This window comes from Chenopodium quinoa, unplaced genomic scaffold, assembly GCF_001683475.1.
Source record: "Chenopodium quinoa cultivar QQ74 unplaced genomic scaffold, ASM168347v1, whole genome shotgun sequence".
Lineage (NCBI taxonomy): Eukaryota > Viridiplantae > Streptophyta > Magnoliopsida > Caryophyllales > Amaranthaceae > Chenopodium > Chenopodium quinoa.
In genome coordinates, this window is record NW_018744620.1 from 180,108 (window position 1) to 202,200 (window position 22,093).

Consider the following 22,093-nt stretch of genomic DNA (forward strand, 5'->3'; position numbering starts at 1 on the left):
GAGTCTTCGTGGTTTTGCAGGTACAGGCATTGGTGGCACATACTAGGAATTGTAACTCTCCCGCAGGACAAATCAAAAAACCCCGAAACAATATTAATTGCAGAATTCTCTTTGAATCAGAGAGAAAAAACCCTTACATTTCGCACTTTTATACATCCGGACACGTTCTAACTTGTTCATTGGAGGCGGAACTCAACCCAACCGGAGTTTTTGGTACAGACGGTCGACGTGCATTCTTGGAATTGTAACTCTGCCGAGGGACTAAAAAAACCCCAAAACATTTGGCGTCGTCTGTGGGGAGAGTACTTCCGAGATGGCATCCGAATCTTTACCGACTGTTGAGGGCAAACGATCTATGGCCGAGATTGAGGTCCACACGGACCAAGATAGTGGTGACGACTTTGAGATCAACACCTACGTGGCCTTAGACGGGTCATTCCAAATAAGACGTACCCGTTCCAAGGAAACAAGGGAACGGGGCGAAGACAAAGCTGGTCCCAGCAACCCAACCGTCAAGCCGGCTGGGCGACCCCAGGAGGCGGAGGGTGCTGCCCCCGTCACTCGAGACGAACTCATGAAATTCATGATGAGTTTCAAAGGGGAGATCAAGGACATAATAAAAAAGTCGACTAGCACCATCAAGGGTCTATCGTCTAAGAAGCCTTCTCCCTCCGGGAAGAAGCATGTCAAAGATCAGGTGCCTACTCCTCACCCTAAACCAAAGGGGATGGACGGGCCCTTGATCGACCTATCCAAACTTCGTTTCCCTGAATTAGGGCAAAGGATCAAAAAAGACTTACTTAGATGCTTAGATGTTCATCCAGGAGAAGAGAAGTCAACAATTGTCTGAGTCAGCCTCAACGTCGACTTACCCGACAGTTTCCGGAATACTTCAATGAAGTATTCGGAAACAAACTGAGAGAGTCAGTCACGCGGCATGTCCGCACGTAATGGCCCTCAGATTATCCTGCCGGCTCCATATGTGCCCCAACAGCCATACATGCCGTATGGATCACCATAAATGCAGCCGACCCTCTTTGGGGGTCAGGCGGCACAGTAGGTCCAGCCCATGGACTGGCAGCTCCAGCTGCTAAACCTATAGGAACAACCGTCGGCGTCAGGGAGATAATCGAGGCGGTTCAGCCGGCCAAGGTTAAGAACGTGTTGGTTAGTACCTGTGACGGTACCACCAACCCGGAAGACCACCTAATGGCTTTACACCAACCTCATATACTTACAGGGGTTGGATGATGCCGCCTGGTGCCGATGCTTCCCGGCAACATTGAAGGGCGTAGCCCAACGGTGGTTTGGCAATCTTCCAGCCGGATGCATCAACAACTTCAAGACGCTAGCATACCTGTTCACGTCCAACTTCTCCATGAACGAACATCCCTGCCAAAAAGACAAGTTTCGACTTGGGGGCTATTCAGCAGGGAGATAAGGAGGGACTAAGGTCCTATGTCAGGAAGTTAAATCTGATTAGAATTCAGATCCAAGGGTTGTCTGACGAAGTTGCTTATACAGATTTCTTCAAGGGTCTGAAGGACAGGTCGACCTTTAAGTTCGACCTAGTTAGAAAGAGAGTTGCTACCCTCCAAGAGGCATTGGTGGAAGCCGAAGCCTACATACAAGCGACAGAACTCTGTGCCATCAAGCACTTGTCGGACCCTAAAAAGTATGACAGGTGTTTCGGGGTTTTCTGATGTCCTGCGGGAGAGTTACAATTCCGAGACTGGAACCGGACGCCTGTACCTGCAAAACAAACGGATGCTCCGGATGGTTGGAGATCCGCCTCCGACGGTCAAGTTAGTACTTAATTAAGGAGTAATTAATGCGGAAATTAAAGTGATTGGGTCTCTCTAGGTGAGAGTGTTTAATGTGTGTAATCTGCTTTTTTGCGTGTAATCTCCCTTAATGAGGATTAAGGGAGGTATTTATAACCTCGGGAAACGTGTCAATCTAGGTTTAGGTTAACCTTGGGCTGATTGGGCTTCCCTCGGAAGTTGGGCCTAGGTGACCGGTTATCCCAGGTGTCATGGGAAGGACACGTGTCGTGTCGTAATTGGTCCATAGTGGACGGATCATTGCTTGACACGTGGCAGGCTCCTATTGGCCCATGTGACGGACACATGGCGGAACCTGATTGGTCCACTTGTCAGATGGTGATTGGTGGGGAAAAATCCCCTAATCAACAGGAAAGAGAGCCAGTCTGCTAAGCTAGCTAAAAAAGAAGAGAGCAAGAAAAGAAAAGAAGTTTGGGAGGCAGACCATTTTTGTCAATCGTCCCAGGAGAAAAAGAGAGAGTTAAAGCCGTAAGTCCCCAAGTACGAGTTCAACAAGGACTGCTCCTCCATCCTCATGGAGATCAAAGACCGGTTGACCATTGAAAAATCGGCAGCAATGAAGAGTCCCATCAAAAGTCGGGACAAGAGCAAGTACTGTCATTTCCATGAGGATATCGGCTATGACACCAATGGCTGTTATAGCCTCAGGCGGCTACTGGACCGTCTGGCTGATGAGGGGGCTTTGAAGTCTTATATGATGAAGTCCAAGGGTAACCCCAAAACAAACAATGGACAACCGTCCAAGAAGCCGGTTGTGAGCTCTAACACTGATGAATAGCAAATCTTTACCATAACAGGCGGCTTTGCGGGAGGGGGTCCTACCATCCGGGGTACCAAGGACAACATCAAGAAGCTGGTCAACTCAATGGATGAGGGCCAGGCGTCGAAAGACACCTTCCCTGAGGTCCTCATCTTTGAGAAGGACCTGGACAAGGTCAGGCGCCCTCACGATGACCCTATAGTCATCGAGTGCAAGGTTGCCAACCAACGAGTAAGCCGGATCCTTATTGATACCGGGAGCTCGTCTGACCTTATAAGCTATCAGTGCTTGGCAAAGCTCAAGTACAAGCCTAGCAGCATGCACAAGACCTCTCACCCCTTAATTGGCTTTGGGGGAGGGGTAGTGCATCCGGTGGGGAGGATTGACCTACCCATCCGGCTAGGAGAAAAGGGGGAAGGGCGGCACATGGTCGTCAAGTTCTTGGTGGTCGAGGAATTGACCACCTATAATCTGATTTTGGGCCGTCCAACCCTTAACAAGTCCAAGGCAATCATCATCCTATCCCTCACGCTAATCAAATTTGAGAGGGATGATGGGTTAGTGGGTTCCCTGAACGGGGATCAGAAGACGGCAAGGGATTGTTATCTCTCAGACGTGTAGCCTACTATGGCCACAGCCGGCCAAGGTGAGGAGCCCATCGACCTTGATGACTTCAAGGAAGCCGCGCCTGCTCCCAAAGCAGCCGGCAAAAAGAGAAAGGTGGACCACCTTGTGGCCGTCAAGAAAGAGAAGCAATAGCAATCACTGACCGGGGAACGATTAGATAATCTCCGTCCCTAGCGGGCTGGTGAAAATATTGACATTGTCGTAGATGACAACCGTTCGGAACGAACCGTGAAAGTGGGGACGATTGCTTTTGCCAAGTTGGGTGCAGACTTGCACCAACTGCCGAAGGAATTCAAAGACATTTTTACCTTTGAAGTGGAAGAGATGCCAGGCGTCAGCCCGGATCTTGTTGTCCACAAACTCGTCGTGGATCCAAAAAAGAAGCCGATTAGGCAAAAAAAAAGGAACCACGGCAAGGAAAGATCTCAGGCGGCGGCCGCCGAGGTCAAGAAGCTTCTAGATGCCGGGTTCATTCGGCAATGCTACTACCCGGATTGGGTAGCAAACGTTGTCCTCGTGAAAAAGCCAAATGGCACCTGGTGGATGTGTGTTAATTACACATATCTGAACAAGGCATTTCCAAAGGATAACTATCCACTTCCAAAGATCAACAATCTGGTCGACTCTACAACCGGTCATGTCTTGATGAGCTTCATGGACACCTATTCTGGCTTCCATTAGATACCCTCGTGGAAAAAAGATCAAGAGAAGACGACATTCGTCACTAATCAAGGGTTATTCAGTTATACGGTGATGTCGTTTGGGATGAAGAATGCGCCTGCTACCTTCCAGCGGATGATTAATACGGTCTTCATTAATCAAATTAGGAGGAATGTAGAGGCGTACATTGATGACATGATAGTCAAATCTAAGCTCCAGACGGATCACCTTGATGACCTCCGAGAAACCTTCACCACCCTCAAGCGGCATAAGGTCATGCTTAATCCCAAGAAGTGTGTCTTTGGTGTTGAGTCTGGGATGTTTCTCGGATTTTTGATTGATCAAAGGGGGATAGAGGCCAACCCGGAAAAGTTACAGGCGGTAATCGACATGAAGTCATCCCGTACTGTCAAGGAAGTTCAAAAGCTTACCGGTTTTCTGTCGGCATTGGGGAGATTCCTCTGCCGGTCAGCGACAAGTGCCTCTACTTCTTCCAGGCAATCAAGAAGAAGACTAGATCCGAATGGGGGGAAAATGCTGAGGCGACATTCCAGAAATTGAAAGAGCACCTCCACTCAATTCCACGGCTAGTCAACCCTCTAGCAAGAGAGGATCTTTATATGTATGGCTGTCTCAGATCATGCCCTCAGTGCCGTTCTCCTAGCCGAGAGAGACAACATCCAGCTCCTAGTCTCAGATCATGCCCTCAGTGCCGTACTCTATATGTATTTCGGGGTTTTTGGAGTCCCTCAGGAGAGTTAAAATTCCAAGAATGTGTGTCGACCGTCTGTACCTGCAAAACCACGGAAACTCCAGTTGGGTGGAGTTTCGCCTCCGACGATCAAGTTAGAACATTTCTAGATGTATAAAAGTGCGGAATGTAAAGGCTTTTTCTCTCAGATTCAAAAAGAATTCTGCAATTAATATTGCTCGGTTTTTGTGTATGTATTTATGAATGTGTAATAAATGAGGATTTTCCTCTATTTATAGTGGAAGGGGATCAGTTCCCCTTTTAGAGTTAAGGTGCCACGTGTCAGTAGAGGATTGAATCCCTTTGGACCTCTCTAAGGTACACGTGTCAGCATGACATTGGGCCACGTGGACAGGGTATTTTTACCCTAAACATTTGCCCCTCACAGGTGTGACGTGGCTTACCACGTGGCACCTGTGACAGGTGTCACATTTTGGGAAGGTGACGGTTCATCTCCTTCCCTTTTTTTTTTTGAATTCGAATTTCGAATTTGCATGGGAAGTGACGGTTCGCCTTCTAGGTCCATTTATAAATAGAAACCCTCACCCTCATTTTCAACACTTTGCAAATTTTCACAAAACTTTATGATAGAAAAGCTCTGATACCGGCTGTTCTTATTTGCAAAAACTTCCCATCTTTCACTCATCCGGCTTCCGTCTGGGTGTCCTTTGCTCAATACTCTTAGATACCGCCTGACCATAGTCAAATTTCTTTCCTTTGCTTTCAATATGCCCACAAATATATTAAAAATAAAAAGATTTTTAGGCGGAACTATGTCCGGGGAGGGAGATACAAGTAAACTACACGGCTCGCAGGCCGAAAGTAGAAATAAAGAAAGGAACTAATAAAGCTACTGCTGTTGCTGTTACTGGTTCTGTGACGGCTGACACTTGCCGAAACAAGGAGCCTCTTGAGTTTGCTGGGCTTGGGCTTCGTCAGCCCCACCCGGCATTTGATCTTCTGCCTGCTCCTCTTACTCGGCAATGCCAGCCCATTCTTCAAAGGGAGCCGGCTTCTCGGTTCCGAGAACCTGGCATCAAACATCTCAGTGTCTTATTTGTACTGCAGGTCAAAGAAATCATAGTCGGTGTCCGGATGGATCATGGACTAGGCCATCTTCATGCGCTCTTCACAGTCGCGTACATTCTCGGTTAAAAGAGCACCTCCACTCATTGCCACGGCTGGTCAGCCCTCTAGCAGGAGAGGTTCTCTATATATATCTGGCCGTCTCAGATCATGCCCTAAGTGTCGTGCATCCAGCTCCCGGTCTATTTCATTAGCCATGTTCTTCGAAATGCTGAATTGCGGTACCCCCGGTCAAGAAGTTGAAACCATACTTCTTGGCACATCCGGTGGAGGTCTACACTAGCCAACCCCTCAAGCGACCAATGACAACCTTGGAGTCATCCGTCAGATTTCTCAAGTGGGCTATTGAAATGCAAAGTCTGGAAATTACCTTCGAACTACCAGGCCACCCATCCGGCTATGATCAAGTATCTGCATGCGATAAAAAATGAGGCCTGCTCAGATTCTCAGTTGATCGTTAGCCAATACCATGGTGACTACAAGGCCACCCATCCGACTATGATCAAGTATCTGCATGCGATCAAAAATGAGGCCGGGACTCTTGACAAATTTCATCTAAGTCAGGTGCCCAGGTCAGAAAATAATCAGGCGAATGCACTGTCCAAGTTGGCATCATCCGCCTCTTGTGATGCGCCTAGGTCAGTTTGTTGGGAAGTCATGGAAAATAGAAGCATTGAACATGATCCCATTGGAGTCCTTGACCGAAGCTCTACTTGGATGGATGCCATCCGGGCTTATCTGGCAGAAGATACTTTGCTGGACGCCCCTTCAAAAGCGGCTGCGTTGAAAAAGCGAGCCTCAAGTTTTGAGATATACAAAGGGGAACTCTTCAAGAAGGGTTACCTCCAGCCACTGCTGAAGTATGTTACCCCTGAAAGGGGCAAAGAGGTTCTTGAGGATCTCCACTTGGGCTTTTGTGCATCACATATAGGCAGTAGAACTCTAGCAAAAAAGGCCATACGGCAAGGCTATTTTTGGCCCACTCTTGAGGCAGACGCCATGGAAATGGTGAAGAAGTGTGACAAGTGTCAAAAATTTGGCCGGCTCATACACCGTCCGGCTACTGGTTTGACAGCTATCTACAGCCCGGTTTCATTTGCAAAATAGGGCATTGATATCCTGGGTCCATATACGCCTGCTACAGGCGGACAGAGGTATATCTTGGTGGCTGTAGATTACTTCACCAAATGGGTAGAGGCAGAGGCGGTCAAGGGCATTAAGACAAAGGATGTCATCTCCTTTGTCTGGAGAAACATCATCACCCGGTTTGGGGTACCTATGTCTATATTTTTTTACAATGGCCCTTTATTTGATTGCCTACCCTCAAGAGCTGGTTGGGAGATCAAGGGATCTCACATTGTTTTGCATCAGTCGGCCGTCCCCAAGCAAACGACCAAGTTGAAGCCTTCAACAAGCTCATCTAAGACGGCATTAAGAAGAAAATTGAAAGGGTTGGCGGTCTATGGGCGGATGAGTTGCCTCATGTCCTATGGGCCATTAGAATAACTTCAAAAGGGGCAACCGGTGAAACCCCGTTTCTCATGACATACGACACTAAAGTTGTCCTGCCAATTCAACTTTATGAGCTAACACTTCGAATCATGCTCTATGATGAAGAGGCAAATAGGGAGGCCATGAATCTAGCATTGGATTCACTCCCGGAGCGCAGGGGCAATGCCACCTTGCGTCATGAGATATACCATCTGAGAATGACAAGGGCCTACAACAAAAGAGCACACAAACGGCCCCTCAAAGTGGGGGACTTTGTGTTACGAAAAATGGAAGCGTATGGTAGGGCAAATGAGCAAGGAAAGCTAACCCCTAATTGGGAGGGCCCCTACCAGATTTTTTAATAAGTTAGGGGCGGCACCTACCGCCTGGAAACTCCAGACGGCAGGCAGCTAGCCAGAACCTGGAAAGTAGATAACTTGAAAAAGTACTACTTCTAAGGACTTGTAAATATTTTTTAAATAGAGTATATTAATGAAAGAATGCTTTATTTCCATTGTCTTTTGTACAAAGTCCCATCTGTGAAATGTACAACCGGGCAATCGTCTGCTCTAAACTGAGTAGACTTAGGCTAAGTATCAAACTTAGCTATTCATAAGGCCAATGACCGGTTATATTTTAAACCGCCTACTCCAACACGAGTTGGCAACCGGCGACACCCATTCGAATGAATTCGTCGAAGAGAGCATCTCCCATTTGGGTGGTACATTGTTCTATAAATCATAAGTCAAACGGCTTTAACCGACTGATTAGGTTCAAGATAACTCATGGTCGTTTGAATGATCAATTGAAACCAAGATACAACCGGCCGTTGCTTCAAAGCAACACAGCCGGTAATTCAAATCTTGGTCGAATGTAGCCGGGTCTTTGCTCAAAGCACTACAACCGGTTACAAACTCGAACTATGCAAGGTCAAAACCTTGGCATTTAATCAATAACCTGGTTATGATACATACGTTCGGCCAATGGCCGCCTGCTAATCCAACTTAGAATAATTCTATTTTAAATGCGGTCAAGGACTGCCTATCTATTCGTCCGGATGATTGTATGGACGATTGCCTGCTTAGAGTTGGATAATACTAAGCAAACAACCGTCCAGGGGCAGGTAGAGCCAATGCATCCGGCATACCGCACGTATCGAATCAAATTGCAAAAAGAAAGATTTATACAAGCAGAAATTGCAAAAATTAAAGCAGATAATATCAAAGGCAGAACCGACTCAGTCGGCAAATATATTAAAAATAAAAAGATTGTTAGTCGGACCTATGTCCGGGGAGGGAGATACAAGTAAGCTACACGGCTTGCAGGCCGAAAGTAGAAATAAAGAAAGGAACAAATAAAGCTACTGCTGCTGCTGTTGCTGTTGCTGTGACAGCTTGCCCTGGCCGGAAGGAGGAGCCTCTTGAGTTTGCTGGGCTTGGGCTTCGTCAGCCCCACCCGACATTTGATCTTTTGCCTGCTCCTCTTCCTCGGCAATGCCGGCCCATTCTTCAAATGGAGCCGGCTTGTCGGTTCCGAGAACCTAGGCATCAAACACCTCAGTGGCGTGTTTGTACCACAGGTCAAGGAAAGCATAGTCAGTTTCCGGATGGATCATGGATAAGGATATCTTCATGCGCTCTTCACAGTTGCGCTCATTCTCGGTAACCAGCAGGTCTTGTTCAGCCGCCAGCTTTACTTTATATCTTCCTGGGTTTGGGCCAACGCATTCTTCAACCGGTTGACCTTTGCCCGCAGCTCAGTGTTGTCCTTGTCAGCATCCCCCAAGGCTTTGACGTCAGCCTGGAGGTTTTTGACTTGGAGTTCAAAGTCGGCTGCTTTCTTGTTTGCTGTATCAGCAGCAGCCGTGAGCTCCTTGATAAGCTCCTCCTGTTTCATCTCTTGGATTTTAGTTTGGATTTCATACATTAGGGAGATATATTAGTTAACATCAATGAGTTTGGCTGCCCTTATCTGGGCATCCCTTACCTCCTTCTGCTTCTTTCTCAAGGGAACCTTAAGGCTTTCTATTTTGATCATTGTATGCAAGAACAACCGAAAAAGGGTTAAATCATTCGAATAATGTGCAACCGGCAAAAAAATGAAAAATACATTGTATAGACCAGCCGGTGGCAAGCCAGATTGGCTCTCAATACCCTAACCGGCGAAATTACCTCAGCAAGAAGAGCAGTAAGGCGGTCAAGGTTGACCTGGTGCACTGTCGGCACCGACTCCTTCTCGGACCAGGTAAGGGTCCTCAGCATTCTCTAGGCATAATTTCGGAGATCCGGCCAACGAGAAGAGGCATCTGCATCAATAGATTTATCGGTTAAGTACTGAGCATATGCGGCGCCTATATTCTGCCGGCTGCCTGAAGAATCCCCTAATTGGGTAGCTTAGGACCTGACTCGCATAGGCCTAAGCGGCCAGGGGGGATCAAAGGTGAGAGCAGTACCTTTGAGGGGTCACATCACCCCCAGCCGCATTGGAGCCGGATGCAACAGCAAGCACCCGACTTGAGGGAACTTCAGGCTCCCTAGTTCTGGCCTCAGTCGGCCCTGAGCCTAAGCTAAGATCTTTCAAGATTTTGCCTGCGGAAGTAGGCCTCTCAGGCGCAGGCAACCTTCCGGTAGAGGCAGGGGCAGCCGGAACCCTTCGGCTTTTTGAAGCAGTCAGGGAGGGCTCCACTCCCGGTCAAGTGTCTAAGGGAGCAAGGAACATTCTTGCTCCCCGTCTGCAAAAGAAAACAATTTAACCGGTTAGTATTAACAACTAGATTGTCAGACTAAGGCTAGATTCGAGGCTTTCTCTACTCTAATAATTGACATCATAAAAAAAAAAAAAAAAAAGAATAGTGATGATGATTCTTCTAGTGATGGTATGAATCAAGAGTTACCATAATTGTGGTATACTGCGGTAAGGTATATATTCTCCAAAGAAAGTCTAAAAGGTTAATGGCTGTTTTTTTCCTTTTTGATTGCAGGTCTGAGCATTTTGTCACAATCTGAACTTTGTTTTACTCCCCCTTCCAAGAAGCTTAAGAAACCATAATTGTGGCTTTCGACTAGACGTGTAACGAGAATAGCTAAGAAGAAAAAAGGTACACACCATCCTCTTTCTCTTTCTATCATGGCTCTGCATATTCATCTATTATTAATATTCATTGTAGAAATCAAAACTTAAGAATTTGGCAAATGATCTCTTCTCTTCTGAGTGTATGGATGCCTTGATACTTTTGGTATGTTCTTCACTCCATAATTAGTTATGAAAGTTGGTTGTGATTTTGATTTGCTTAAATTACTAGGTGGAAAATATTTTTCAGATATTATATTCTCTGTATAGTTAGTAATTTTGATCTACTATTGTATTTAGATTCGCTTGTTGATGTATTCATTGATGCATATGCTGAAATGTGTTTGCAGGATCAAAAAGATTATATATATATTGAGAAATGGTAGAAGAGGGCGGACAACTAACACTGCAATATTTCAAGGGTGGAAGAAATATATATTTTAGTTATTTAAAGATTTGAATTAGTGATTTGGAATTTGTTCCACTACAACTAGTCACGAATGAAGTATAAGTTGGAATTATATTTATTGTAATAGAAAACTCATTACTATGAGATATTGTACATTTATATGAAATAAAAAATATTTGGCATAATTTTGTTGTACGTGTATCTTTTTTTTTGGTAATATTAGTTGCTAGAAATAATTGTCAGTGAATAAAATATGTATCTTATTTTGGTATCTAGATATTTATTTACAGAATATTGACAACAAAAAACGTCCCCAAATTAGAAAATATAGACATGAAAAAGCGTCGCCAAAGTTAATAAAGTGCGCCAACTGTTGCAAATTGCGACACATCGTATAAAAATCTGGACAAAATAAAGCGTCGAGATTTGCGACGCTTTTTGTTGTCGGCAAAATTCTCGACTCAGTCGAGAATGATTTTTGCGACGCTTTTCTGTGTCGAAAAAATGGCTTAAAAGCGTCTAAAACGAATGCTTTTTGTAGTAGTGTTATGACTATTCTGAATTTTATTAAAGTACTCTCATAGGTCTTATCCAGTACAGTTCCAAACTGTACCTGTGCAAATGATTTATGACTGTCACGTCCTCGCAGCACAAGAAACGGTGCTGTAAATCATACTACACACTAATCTATGGCGGTCATCAATCATCCATCTGTTAGATGACCTCGATTAGGGACAATTTTCGATTTAAATATTCAATGTTCACTTAACAGGTGTTTCTTTATCCAAGACATGGTCTTGATACCCTGTGATTAAGGGATTTTGCTCCCACCAATTAGAATGCGCCACGTGGGCCAATCAGGTCCTGCCAAGTGACCTCTAATTGGACCTGCCAGGGCCTGCCACGTGGCACACACCTATTTGTTCACCATGGACCTATTATGTCACGACACGTGGCATCCTCCATGCCAAATGGAAAAACCGACCACCTAGGCCCAACTTCCAAGGGAAGCCCAATCAGCCCTAGGTTAACCTAAACCTAGGATTGGCACGCTTCCCAAGGTTATAAATACCCCAATTAATCCTCATTAGGGGGGGTTACGCTCAATTATTACTCTCACCTAGAGAAAACACTTTACCTTCTTTCCGCATTAATTTCTCCTTAAACAAGTACTAACTTGACCGTCGGAGGCGGAGCTCCAACCACTCGGAGCCTCCGTTTATTTTGCAGGTACAGGCGTCCGGTTCTAGTCTCGGAATTGTAACTCTCCCGTAGGACATCAAAAAACCCTGAAACATTTTGGCGCCGTCTGTGGGGAGAGTACTTTTGAGATGGCATTAACGTTTGTACCGACTCTAGAAGAGAGGCGTCCACTGGACGACCCTCAAGTCTACTCAGATCATGATACTGAGGATGAGGTTGAGGTTGAGGTTGAAACACACACAGCCTCATACGGGACCCTAAGGGCCTGACGCATCCGTCATACCGAAAGGAAAGAACGGGTAGATCACCAAGCTGGACCTAGTAATCCAGCCAGTACACCGCCTGACCAGCAACAGGCGGCAGAAGGGTCTGCCCCCATTACAAGAGACGAACTCATGACCTTCATGAGGGGGTTCAAGGGGGAGATCTAAGAGTTGATCAATAAGAAGACGCTTTCTCTATCTAAGGAGCAGTCGGCTAAAAAACCTTCTCATTCAGGAAGAAGGAAGCCTGTTCAAGGCCGAGAGGCGACCCCTCACCCTAACTCTAGGAAGTGGGAGCCGCCTATTCTTGACTTGACAAAGTACCGTTTTCCCTCACCAGGGAAGAGAAAGCCCATTCGTCATATACAGGCGGACGAGTCAAAGAAAACATACTCAGACGCTCGGCTACTCCAAGAGTAGAAGAAGAATGACCGACTGTCAGAGTCGGCCTCCACTTCAGACTTCCAAGATAGTCTGCACAATACCTCTATGAGGTATACTCAGTCAAATCATGAGAGTCAGACAGGCAGTACCTCCTGCCGGTCTGGATTTCATAAAAAACCAGGCGGTACCAAACTTGCCATATGTACCGCAACAACAACAATATTTTTTGCAGCCACCTCTGTTTGGAAGACAGGCGGCAAAAAATGTCCAGCCTTTGGACTGGCAACTACGGTTGCTAAGACTTGGAGAACAACCGTCCGCCTTCTCCAAGGAAATTACCGAGGCCGCTCAGCCGGCCAAAGTTAAAAATGTGCTAGTAAGCGCCTATGACGGCACTACTAACCCTGAAGACCATTTGATGGCGTTCACCAACCTAATGTACCTCCAAGGGTTGTATGATCCCACTTGGTGCAAGTGTTTCCCAGCGACTCTCAAAGGAATCGCACAACAATGGTTCGGCAACCTGCCGACTGGTTGTGTGAACAACTTCAGGACGCTTGCTTACTTATTCACCTCCAACTTTTCCATGAATATACCTACAAAGAAGACAACCCTTGATTTAGGGACGATTCAGCAGGGTGAAAAGGAAGGGCTCCGTTCATACATCAGGCGGTTCAACCTGATGAGGATACAGATTCAAGGACTGCCGGATGAGGTAGCCTACATTGACTTTTTCAAAGGTCTCAAGGATGGATCGACCTTCAAGTTTGATCTAGTTCGAAAGAGGGTTGCGACTCTTCAAGAAGCTTTGATTGAAGCAGAATCCTATATACAGGCGACTGATCTCTGTAGTATTGGAAAGCAGTCGGATGGACGGAGGTCCGACAAAAAAGAAGACCGACCAAAGCAGTCGGCCAATAAAGATGATAAAAAGAGAAAAGAGGTCTGGGCGGCCGATTCCTCTAAACAGCCGGCCTAGAAGAAGAAAAAAGAATTCAAACCATACTCCCCGAAGTATGCATTCAGCAAGGATAGTCAAGCTATCCTCAACGAAATCAAGGGCCGGATCTCAATTGAGAAGCCGTCCCCCATGAAGGGTTCTGCGAGCAATCGGAACCAAGACAAATTATTCCATTATCACGAAGACGTTGGTCATGAAACCAACGAATGCATCAGTCTCATGCGCTATCTGGATCGCCTGGTTGAACAAGGCGACCTTGACTCTTATGTCAAGAAGTCCAAGGGGAACACTTCCTCAAAGAACAAGCAGTCGACCAAAAAGAACCAACAGGCCGACAGTTCTGATACAGATGATGCAGTCGTCTACACAATTGCAGGCGACTTCTCAGGAGGCGGCCCAACTATCAGGGGCACTAAAGACAATATCAGGCGGCTAGATGTTAATTCCGTTCATCAAGAACGGTCCTCCAAAAGTTCATTCCCAGAGATTGTCATCACAGAAGAAGATCTGGGAGGGGTAAAAGGGCCGCATGATGACCCCATTGTTATTGAATGCAAAGTGGCCAACCAAAGAGTTTGCCGAATCCTCATAGATACCGGAAGTTCCTCTGATCTTATCAGCAGCAAGTGCCTGTCAAAACTCAAATACAAGACTGATTGCATACAGCCGGTATCCCACCCTCTAGTAGGGTTTGGAGGAGGAGTCGTACACCCAGTAGGGCGAGTGGATTTACCCATCCGCCTGGGTGAGAAAAGGGAGGGTCGTCACATAGTGGTCCGGTTCTTAGTAGTTGAGGAACTCTCGGCCTACAACCTGATCCTAGGACGACCTACCCTAGATAATTCAAAAGCTGTCATTATCCCATCTCTTATGCTGCTCAAATTTGAGAAAGATGATGGGACAGTCGGCTCCCTAAGGGGAGATCAGAAGATGGCTCGGGAGTGCTACCTCTCGGATATCAAACCCACTGTGGTGGCCTCTGGGCCAAGTGGTGAAAAAGCGGACTTTGAAAAAGTCAAGGAGGATGCGCCTGCTCAAAAAATAGGCGGCAAGAAAAGAAAGGCTGCCCAATTGGGAGCCGAAAGAAAAGAAAGAAAATAGCAATCACTGGCAGAGGAGCGGTCAGATGAATTCCGCCCTCAACCGGCCGGTGAGCATACAGACCTTGTCCTGGATGACTCGCGTCCTGACCGAACAGTCAGGGTTGGGACGACTGCTCTTAAAATTCTGGGTGAAGATTTTCATCAACTTTTGAAGGAATTCAAAGATATCTTTGCATTCAAAGTTCATGAGATGCCAGGCATCAGTCCTGACCTGGCGGTACATAAACTGGCCGTGGATCCAAAAAAGAAGCCAGTCAGGCAAAAGAAGCGGAACCATGGCAAAGAGAGGAGTCAGGCGGCAGCCGCCGAAGTTAAAAAGCTGCTTGACGCAGGGTTCATTCGGCAATGTTACTTCCCAGACTGGGTTGCAAATGTTGTACTTGTTAAAAAGCCGAATGGTACCTGGCGAATGTGTGTGGACTACACTGACCTAAACAAGGCATGCCCTAAGGACAGTTATCCCCTGCCCAAAATTGACAGTCTGGTCGACTCAACAGCCGACCATGCTTTGATGTGCTTCATGGATGCCTACTCTGGCTTCCATCAGATTCCTTTGTGGAAAAAAGATCAGGAGAAGACGACCTTTGTCACTGATCAAGGGCTATATTTCTACACGGTCATGCCGTTTGGTTTGAAGAATGCCCCGACCACTTTCTAAAGAATGATAAATACGGTCTTCTTTGACCAAATTGGAAGGAACGTCGAGGCATACATCGATGACATGATTGTTAAGTCCAAGCTTCAGACAGACCATCTGTCGGACCTCCGAGAAACATTCACCACACTCAGGCGGCACCATGTCATGTTCAATCCCAAGAAATGTGTATTTGGGGTTGAGTCTGGGAAATTTCTCAGATTCCTCATCAATCAGAGAGGAATAGAGGCGAACCCTGAGAAAGTGCAGGCGATTATTGACATGCAGTCGCCTCGCACTGTCCGAGAGGTTCAAAAGTTAACAGGTTGTCTGGCGCCTCTAGGAAGATTTCTCAGCTGGTCAGGCGACAAGTGCCTTTACTTTTTTCAGGCAATAAAAAAGAAGGCAAGATTTGAATGGGGGCCGGATGCTGAGGCGGCCTTCCAAAAATTGAAAGTTCACTTACATTCCTTGCCAAGGCTGGTTAGTCCTTTTCCCAAAGAAGTGCTTTACATGTATCTTGCAGTATCTGACCATGCTCTAAGCGTTGTCCTTCTTGCTGAAAGAGACAGCTGCCAGCTCCCGGTCTACTTTGTCAGCCACGTACTGAAAAATGCCGAGTTGAGGTATCCCTTAGTGGAAAAGTTCGGTCTTGCTCTCTTCATGGCCGTTAAAAAATTGAAGCCCTATTTCTTGGCACACACAGTCATTATGTATACAGATCAACCGATCAAGCGGCCACTGACAACCATGGATTCGTCAGGCCGGATGATCAATAGGCAATAGAAATTCAGAGCCTCGAAGTCACATTTGAGCCCAGGAAAGCAGTAAAGGGGTAAGCCTTTGCTGACCTTATTGTAGAAATGACTCGGCCCTCTGATTCTCAAGTTCCAGACCAAGTCTGGAAGGTATACGTGGACGGGAGCTCCACCTTAAATGGTTGCGGAGCATGCATCATATGTCAATCGCCAGAGGGCGACAGGTATGAGTATGCTCTACGTTTCAACTTTCAAGCCTCAAACAACGAGGCAGAATATGAAGCTTTACTAGCCGGAATCCGCATGTGCAAGGCGGCCAAGGCAAGAAAAATAGACGCCTGTTCTGATTCACAATTGATAGTGAGTCAGTACAATGGCGAATACGAAGCAACCCATCCGGCAATGATTAAGTATTTACAGGCGGTACGACAAGCAGTCGAATCCCTTGAAGACTTTCAACTGACTCAAGTACCAAGATCTGAAAACAACCAGGCGGATGCTCTTTCAAAGTTAGCATCCTCGGCCTCCTGCGATACTCCAAGAACCGTTTTCTGGGAGGTTATGGAGAAAAGGAGCATTGAGGAAGATCCTATTGGAATTTTAGATAGAAGTTCAACCTGGATGAATCCAATCAGGGCATACTTAACAGACGACACCTTGCCGAATGATCATTATCAGGCGGCCTCACTGAAAAAGCGAGCGTCCAGTTTTGAAATGATAAAGGGAGAACTTCACAAGAGAGGGTACCTTCAACCCTTCTTGAAGTGTGTTACTCCAGAAAAAGGACGAGAGATTCTAGAAGATCTTCACTCTGGTTACTGCGCTTCCCATGTAGGCGGCAGGGTTACTTTTGGCCTACTTTAGAAGCAGATGCAATGGAGATGGTGAAAAAATGTGATTAATGTCAAAGGTTTGGCAAGTTAATTCACCGTCCGGCTACTGATCTCACTACTATCCATAGCCCACTACCGTTTGCTAAGTGGGGCATGGATATCCTGGGTCCCTATACGCTTGCTACAGGCGGCAGGAAGTACATACTTGTTGCAGTCGACTACATTACTAAATGGGTAGAGGCAGAAGCTGTCAAGGGAATCAAAACAAAGGATGTGATTTCATTCATCTGGAAAAATATCATCACTCGGTTTGGGGTGCCCATGTCCATGGTTTTTGACAATGGTCCCCAATTTGAAACGCCTGTTCTCAAAAACTGGTTGGGAGACCAAGGTATTTCGCACTACTTTGCATCAGTCGGCCGTCCACAAGAAAATGGCCAAGTAGAAGCTTTTTATAAGATCATCTCAGAAGGTCTCAAAAAGAAGATTGAACGAGCAGGCGGCCTATGGGCAGATGAACTACCACATGTTCTCTGGGCCATTAGGACGACTGAAAAAGGGTCGACAGGAGAGACGCCATTCCTCCTAACATATGGTGCAAAAGCTGTTCTTCCAATTGAACACTATGAGCCGACTCTTCGTGTAATGTTATACGACGAAGAGGCGAATTGGGAGTCCATGCGTCTGGCTTTGGACTCACTCCCAGAAAGAAAGGGCAATGCAGCCTTGCGCCATGAAATTTACAGCCTGAGAATGACCAGATCATATAACAAAAGAGTACATAGGCGTCCACTCAAAGTGGGTGACTTTGTGCTAAGAAAAATGGAAGCTGTCGGTAGGGCTAATGAGTAAGGCAAGCTAACTCCCAACTGGGAAGGTCCCTACCGAATTTATGAAGAGGTTCGAGACGGTACTTACCGCCTGGAAACACCAGACGGCCAACCCTTGCCTCGAACCTGGAATGTAGATAATCTCAAAAAGTATTATTTTTGAATGATGTAAATAGCCGAGAGCTACTAATAAAAGTTTGCTATTTCAATTCATTTATTTTGTATTAAGAGGGGCATGCCTACTGGAAAAACAGTCGGCTACTCTCCATGCATTTTATATACACGTTCAATTAAGAGGGGCATGCCGCCTGTTCTATACAACCGGCTACTCTCCCATACATAGTTCACCAAGAACTATCTAAGGCTTATGGCCGAATTGATCAGACCAGGTGCCAAGCCAACTGATCCAACCTTTAAAAACTAATTCGACCTGTCCCAAAATCATAACAGGCGTCCGGATGCATCCATTCGGATGAAATTCGTCGCAGAGAGCAGCTCCCTTTTGGGTGGAACATTGTTCTATAAATTAATTACACGGCACCTATACGACTGTCTACTAAGACAACCACGTAGCCGTTTCTGAGACAAGGATAACTCTCACTGGTCCAACGAGTGTTAGTAGTTAACATCTACATCGGATAACTGACTGTACTACTGGGGATAAGTACAGCCGGTACCTTCTGAGTTAATATCCAATAAACATTGGCGAATAAAGGGGTTCATCCGGCCTCCGCCGCCTGGTACCTCTACTACTCAAACAACAGTGACGACGACTAGGTACCGTCCATATTTACTTATAGTCACTCCTAAAACTTGGTTTGAAATTTAAAAAGGTGTTCATAAACCGCTTATTCTTACTGAGTTATCACACCTTGAGTAAATAGCCAGCAAAGATTAGCGAATCAAGGGAGCTAGTCGGCCTTCGCCGCCTGGTGACCCTACTACTCAAGCTCAAAAAGGTATGGTGAGTTCGCCTGTCCAAAGGCAACCAAACGCTCTCGTACCATGATCCCTGCTAAGATGTATTTCTTACAAACCAAACGAGTTTCCTAAAATGCATTGGGATCCGACTAAGTAAATGGCCGACTAATTGCCTAACCTGGAACCAAGACAACCAGTCGTCCAGGGGCATAGGCAATCGGTACTTAATACTTGCTCAAAACTTTTTTAGCCAAAACAGTCAGTATGAAGTGCAGGCGGACAAAAAGACCCTCTACACTTGGCACAATAAGTATGAAACAAAATTCAATTAGCAAAAAACAGTGATCAAGACGACCAAAAGATGGTCGCCAAATTCATATTAACAGCCGGCCATCAAGACCGGCACAAATGTTCATAAACCCCGGCCCCCTGGCCGGGTAAAAAGATACAAAAATAAACCGACCATAAAGACCGGCAAAATATTCAAAGACCTCGACCCCTTGGCCGGGTAAAAGGGATACAGAAACAGACGGCACGCAGGCCGAAGAAAAGAAAAAAGAAGACATAAGCTTTAAGATGGGGGCAGATCTTCCACAACAACAGCCGCCTGATCAGCACGAGACGCCTACTTCTAAGAAGCATCCTTCTTGCTTGTCTCGACACCCTTTTTAGGCGCATCTGCCCCAATCGGCACCAAGGCCACTATTGGCTCCTCCTCCTCCTCTAGCGCATTATCCTCGGCAGCCGCTAGCAGGACTTCTTGGTTATACGTTTCAGAGCATTGGCGAAACTGCTTTCCCAAGAAGTGTAGTCGGCCTTTGGAAAGAGGCGAGTCCAGGTCATGCGCTAGATTTGGGCCGAGTCCTCTATCATGTCTCGAACCAAATCCTTCTTCTCTTGCTTGGCCTTGGCCGAGAGCTCTTCAGTAAGGCTCTTCTCCTGCTTTTCCAGGCGATCCTTGACGCGCTCTAAAGATTTCTCTAAGTCGTCGTACTGGATCGACTTCAGCTTAAGAGGCTTCATCTCGTCTTTAAGGTTCTGGATGGTCGCCTCCATCTGATCGTTTTTCTTCTTGGCCGCCTCCAACTCAGTCCTAATAGTGGAAGTAGCCTGCGCCTGATAATAGAGAATATCAGTTGTCAAAATTTCATTTTGGGCAATTTGAAACATTGCCTTGTCACAGTCATATGCGGCCATGGCTTTAGCAGCCTTTACCTCTTTGTTCTTCGCATTAATTGGCCTGCGAAGACTGTGTACTCGCAGCAAGGACTATAAGAGGAAGCAGGCGTCAGGCTCCAAAATTATGTACGACATGAACAAATAAACAGCAAAAATACGCTAATTATACCTCAGCAAGGAGCCCTGTAATACCATCTAGGTCAAGGGTGCCGACACCCCGGACCGCGTCTCTCTCTGCTGGAGGGACGGCTTTAATCATGGACTTGGCCACTTTGACCAGGTCCGGTTCTTGAGGGCCGGCTGCATCAAAAGGAAATAGAAACATTAGGCATGAAGGTGAAAGAAGAATGAGTCAAAGTCTAGAAGAGCAGTTTCATACTTCTAGGCGGTCGACTTGGATTTTGAGACGGGGTGGCTGGCTGTTTTTCAGCCGGCTGTTTCCTAGCAGAACCAGGTGAACTCCCCACTGTCGTTTTTTGGACTTTGGAGTCCGGCTGTTGGGAGGAGGAAGCTCTTGGTGTGTCCGTCTGCAAAAAGACAAATGGTTAATATTTGTATAAACCCAACCTTAAAAAAAAAAAAAAAAATTGCTGGGAACTCACTAAGGGCGTCTCCTTGGTGGGAGAATCGGCTGATGAGTGTTGTTGCATGACGGATGCTCGTAGCAGAGCAGCCGCTGTTTTGGAGGCGGTTATTTTGCTCATGGCTTCACCTGCATAAAGAAACGCGAAAGTTAGAAAAATTCAAAAATACTTTAACAAGAGTACGTATTCAATAGGTCAGCTACCTTTAGAGCACCGACTGCTAAGGCCACAAGCGGCCAGAAAGTACTCATCATAGAGCCATTTGTAACTTGGGACACAGTTCAGGGGTACTTGCTCTCGTACCCCTGTAGTAGAGTTGACCCTAGTCTCTACTTTAAAGACTCCTCGGTCCAGGATCTCTTTTTTAGCTTTGTGAGGGACATGCGGCATGCTGCGACCGCCTGCTAGAAGAGGCGGGTCCTTGTTCCACCTATTGAAGCGTTCCTTCAGCACTTTGTCTGGACTTTCAATGATAAGGAAGGTGCTTCTCCAATCCTTCCATTTGTTCTCTTTACCTCTTGTCATGAGGAAGCCTCTAAGGCTCGTCAATTGAAACTAGCCAGTACCACCTGCCTTAGGGGTCCGGCTGAGATAGTTCATATGGGTGAATGCCTCGAAATTCGGCTCTGCCCCATACATTTCACATCCGGCTACATAGCCGAGGATGTTGAACTAGGAATTTGGGGCTAACTGCCATAACCCCAACTCATATCCTTCAAGGATTTGTTGAACAGGCGGATGTAAGGGGAAACGCAGACCAGCCCTAATGGCCGCCTCATAGCAGCCAAAGCAGGCGCTATCATAAATAGTCCCAGCCGGCCAGACGATTGTGTCTTTTGGATCTGGCGCAAAAACTAAAAAGCCAGGACCCATTACATGATCCGCTATGAAGCTGCCCATTTTTTCTGACATGGCCTTGATTCGGCCTTTCAAAACGGTGCAGTAGTAAGGGGTGTTCTTCTCTCTTTGAGTGGCGGATGGCTCCGCCCAATTGTCCCCCTTCTCGACTGTATGGGAGAGTCTCGCCTCATGTAGGCGGCTGTGCCTCTCCTCGGAGCAGGAGAAAGGCGACCCGAAGAGTTGGCATCAGAATCGCTCTCGGAAGAGTCCGACTCCTCCCCTCTCCCGGAGGGGCCCGCCTCCTCTCCTTCAGAAGGGACGAGAGAAGGAGTAGACATGTCTACGGTAAAATGGGAAGGGACCACCTTGATCCCTCCCTCAGAGCTATCGGCAGCCGAGCCGCCTTGGTTCATTTCAACATCTGGCGTCTGGTCAAATGTTTTACTAATCGGCACCTGGAAGGAGGAGCCGTCCGAATTGGTGATCCTGGCTGTTCTTTTTGTTCTGGCCATTATGTTCTGCATAGACACAGAGACAGTCGAACTTTGTGTAAAGGGCAAAGATTGGTTCGAAAAGGGGCAGGCGACACTCCTAGTCCTAGACTCAGTCGTCCCCGGTGACCGGCTGATCACTAACCTAGGTCGTTTCGTGTACTTCCGAGATATCATTTCCAAGAGAAAAATAAAGAAATGTAAAAGAATAAGAGAACAGACGGTTACCTGAACGACTGAGAAGTTGACGAAGATCTGGGAAGTAATCCAAATATCAGCCGGCTTGTTAGAGCAGGCGATAGGAAACAAAGTCAAAGTTTGTCAGAGCAGGTTCAGGGGTCTGAGTGTTCTCTTACAAAAATTGCACAAGTGTGAAATAACTTGAAGCCACCAGGCCTTATATAGGGAAAGT

General features: G+C 46.5%; 1 protein-coding gene and 1 long non-coding RNA gene across 2 annotated transcripts; one reads left to right on the forward strand and one right to left on the reverse strand.

Moving 5' to 3' along the window:
* The first annotated feature begins 10,347 nt into the window (after nucleotides 1–10,347).
* LOC110700183 lies at nucleotides 10,348–10,882 on the forward strand. The gene is made up of 2 exons (XR_002507163.1): nucleotides 10,348–10,454; nucleotides 10,639–10,882. It is a non-coding gene; the product is annotated as an uncharacterized LOC110700183 (long non-coding RNA).
* Nucleotides 10,883–19,218: 8,336 nt separating this feature from the next.
* On the reverse strand, nucleotides 19,219–21,702 carry LOC110700195 (hepatoma-derived growth factor-related protein 2-like). Its single transcript, XM_021877700.1, has 6 exons — nucleotides 21,396–21,702; nucleotides 20,369–20,478; nucleotides 20,146–20,293; nucleotides 19,936–20,066; nucleotides 19,470–19,703; nucleotides 19,219–19,377 (listed from the first exon to the last, which is right to left on the reverse strand). Exons 1-6 carry the CDS (start codon nucleotides 21,700–21,702, stop codon nucleotides 19,219–19,221), a joined length of 1,089 nt encoding a protein of 362 aa, XP_021733392.1.
* Between the last annotated feature and the right edge of the window lie 391 nt (nucleotides 21,703–22,093).

Bases quoted from the DNA above. Each gene is read 5' to 3' on its own strand.
- LOC110700195 (XM_021877700.1), bottom strand. From the start codon at position 21,702: ATGGCCAGAACAAAAAGAACAGCCAGGATCACCAATTCGGACGGCTCC. The intron at 20,479-21,395 runs GCACAGCCGCCT...TTCTTTATGCAG, and splicing joins TTCTCCTGCTCCGAGGAGAG to GTGAAGCCATGAGCAAAATA. The intron at 20,294-20,368 runs GTGAGTTCCCAG...GTCTTTTTGCAG, and splicing joins CCACCAAGGAGACGCCCTTA to ACGGACACACCAAGAGCTTC.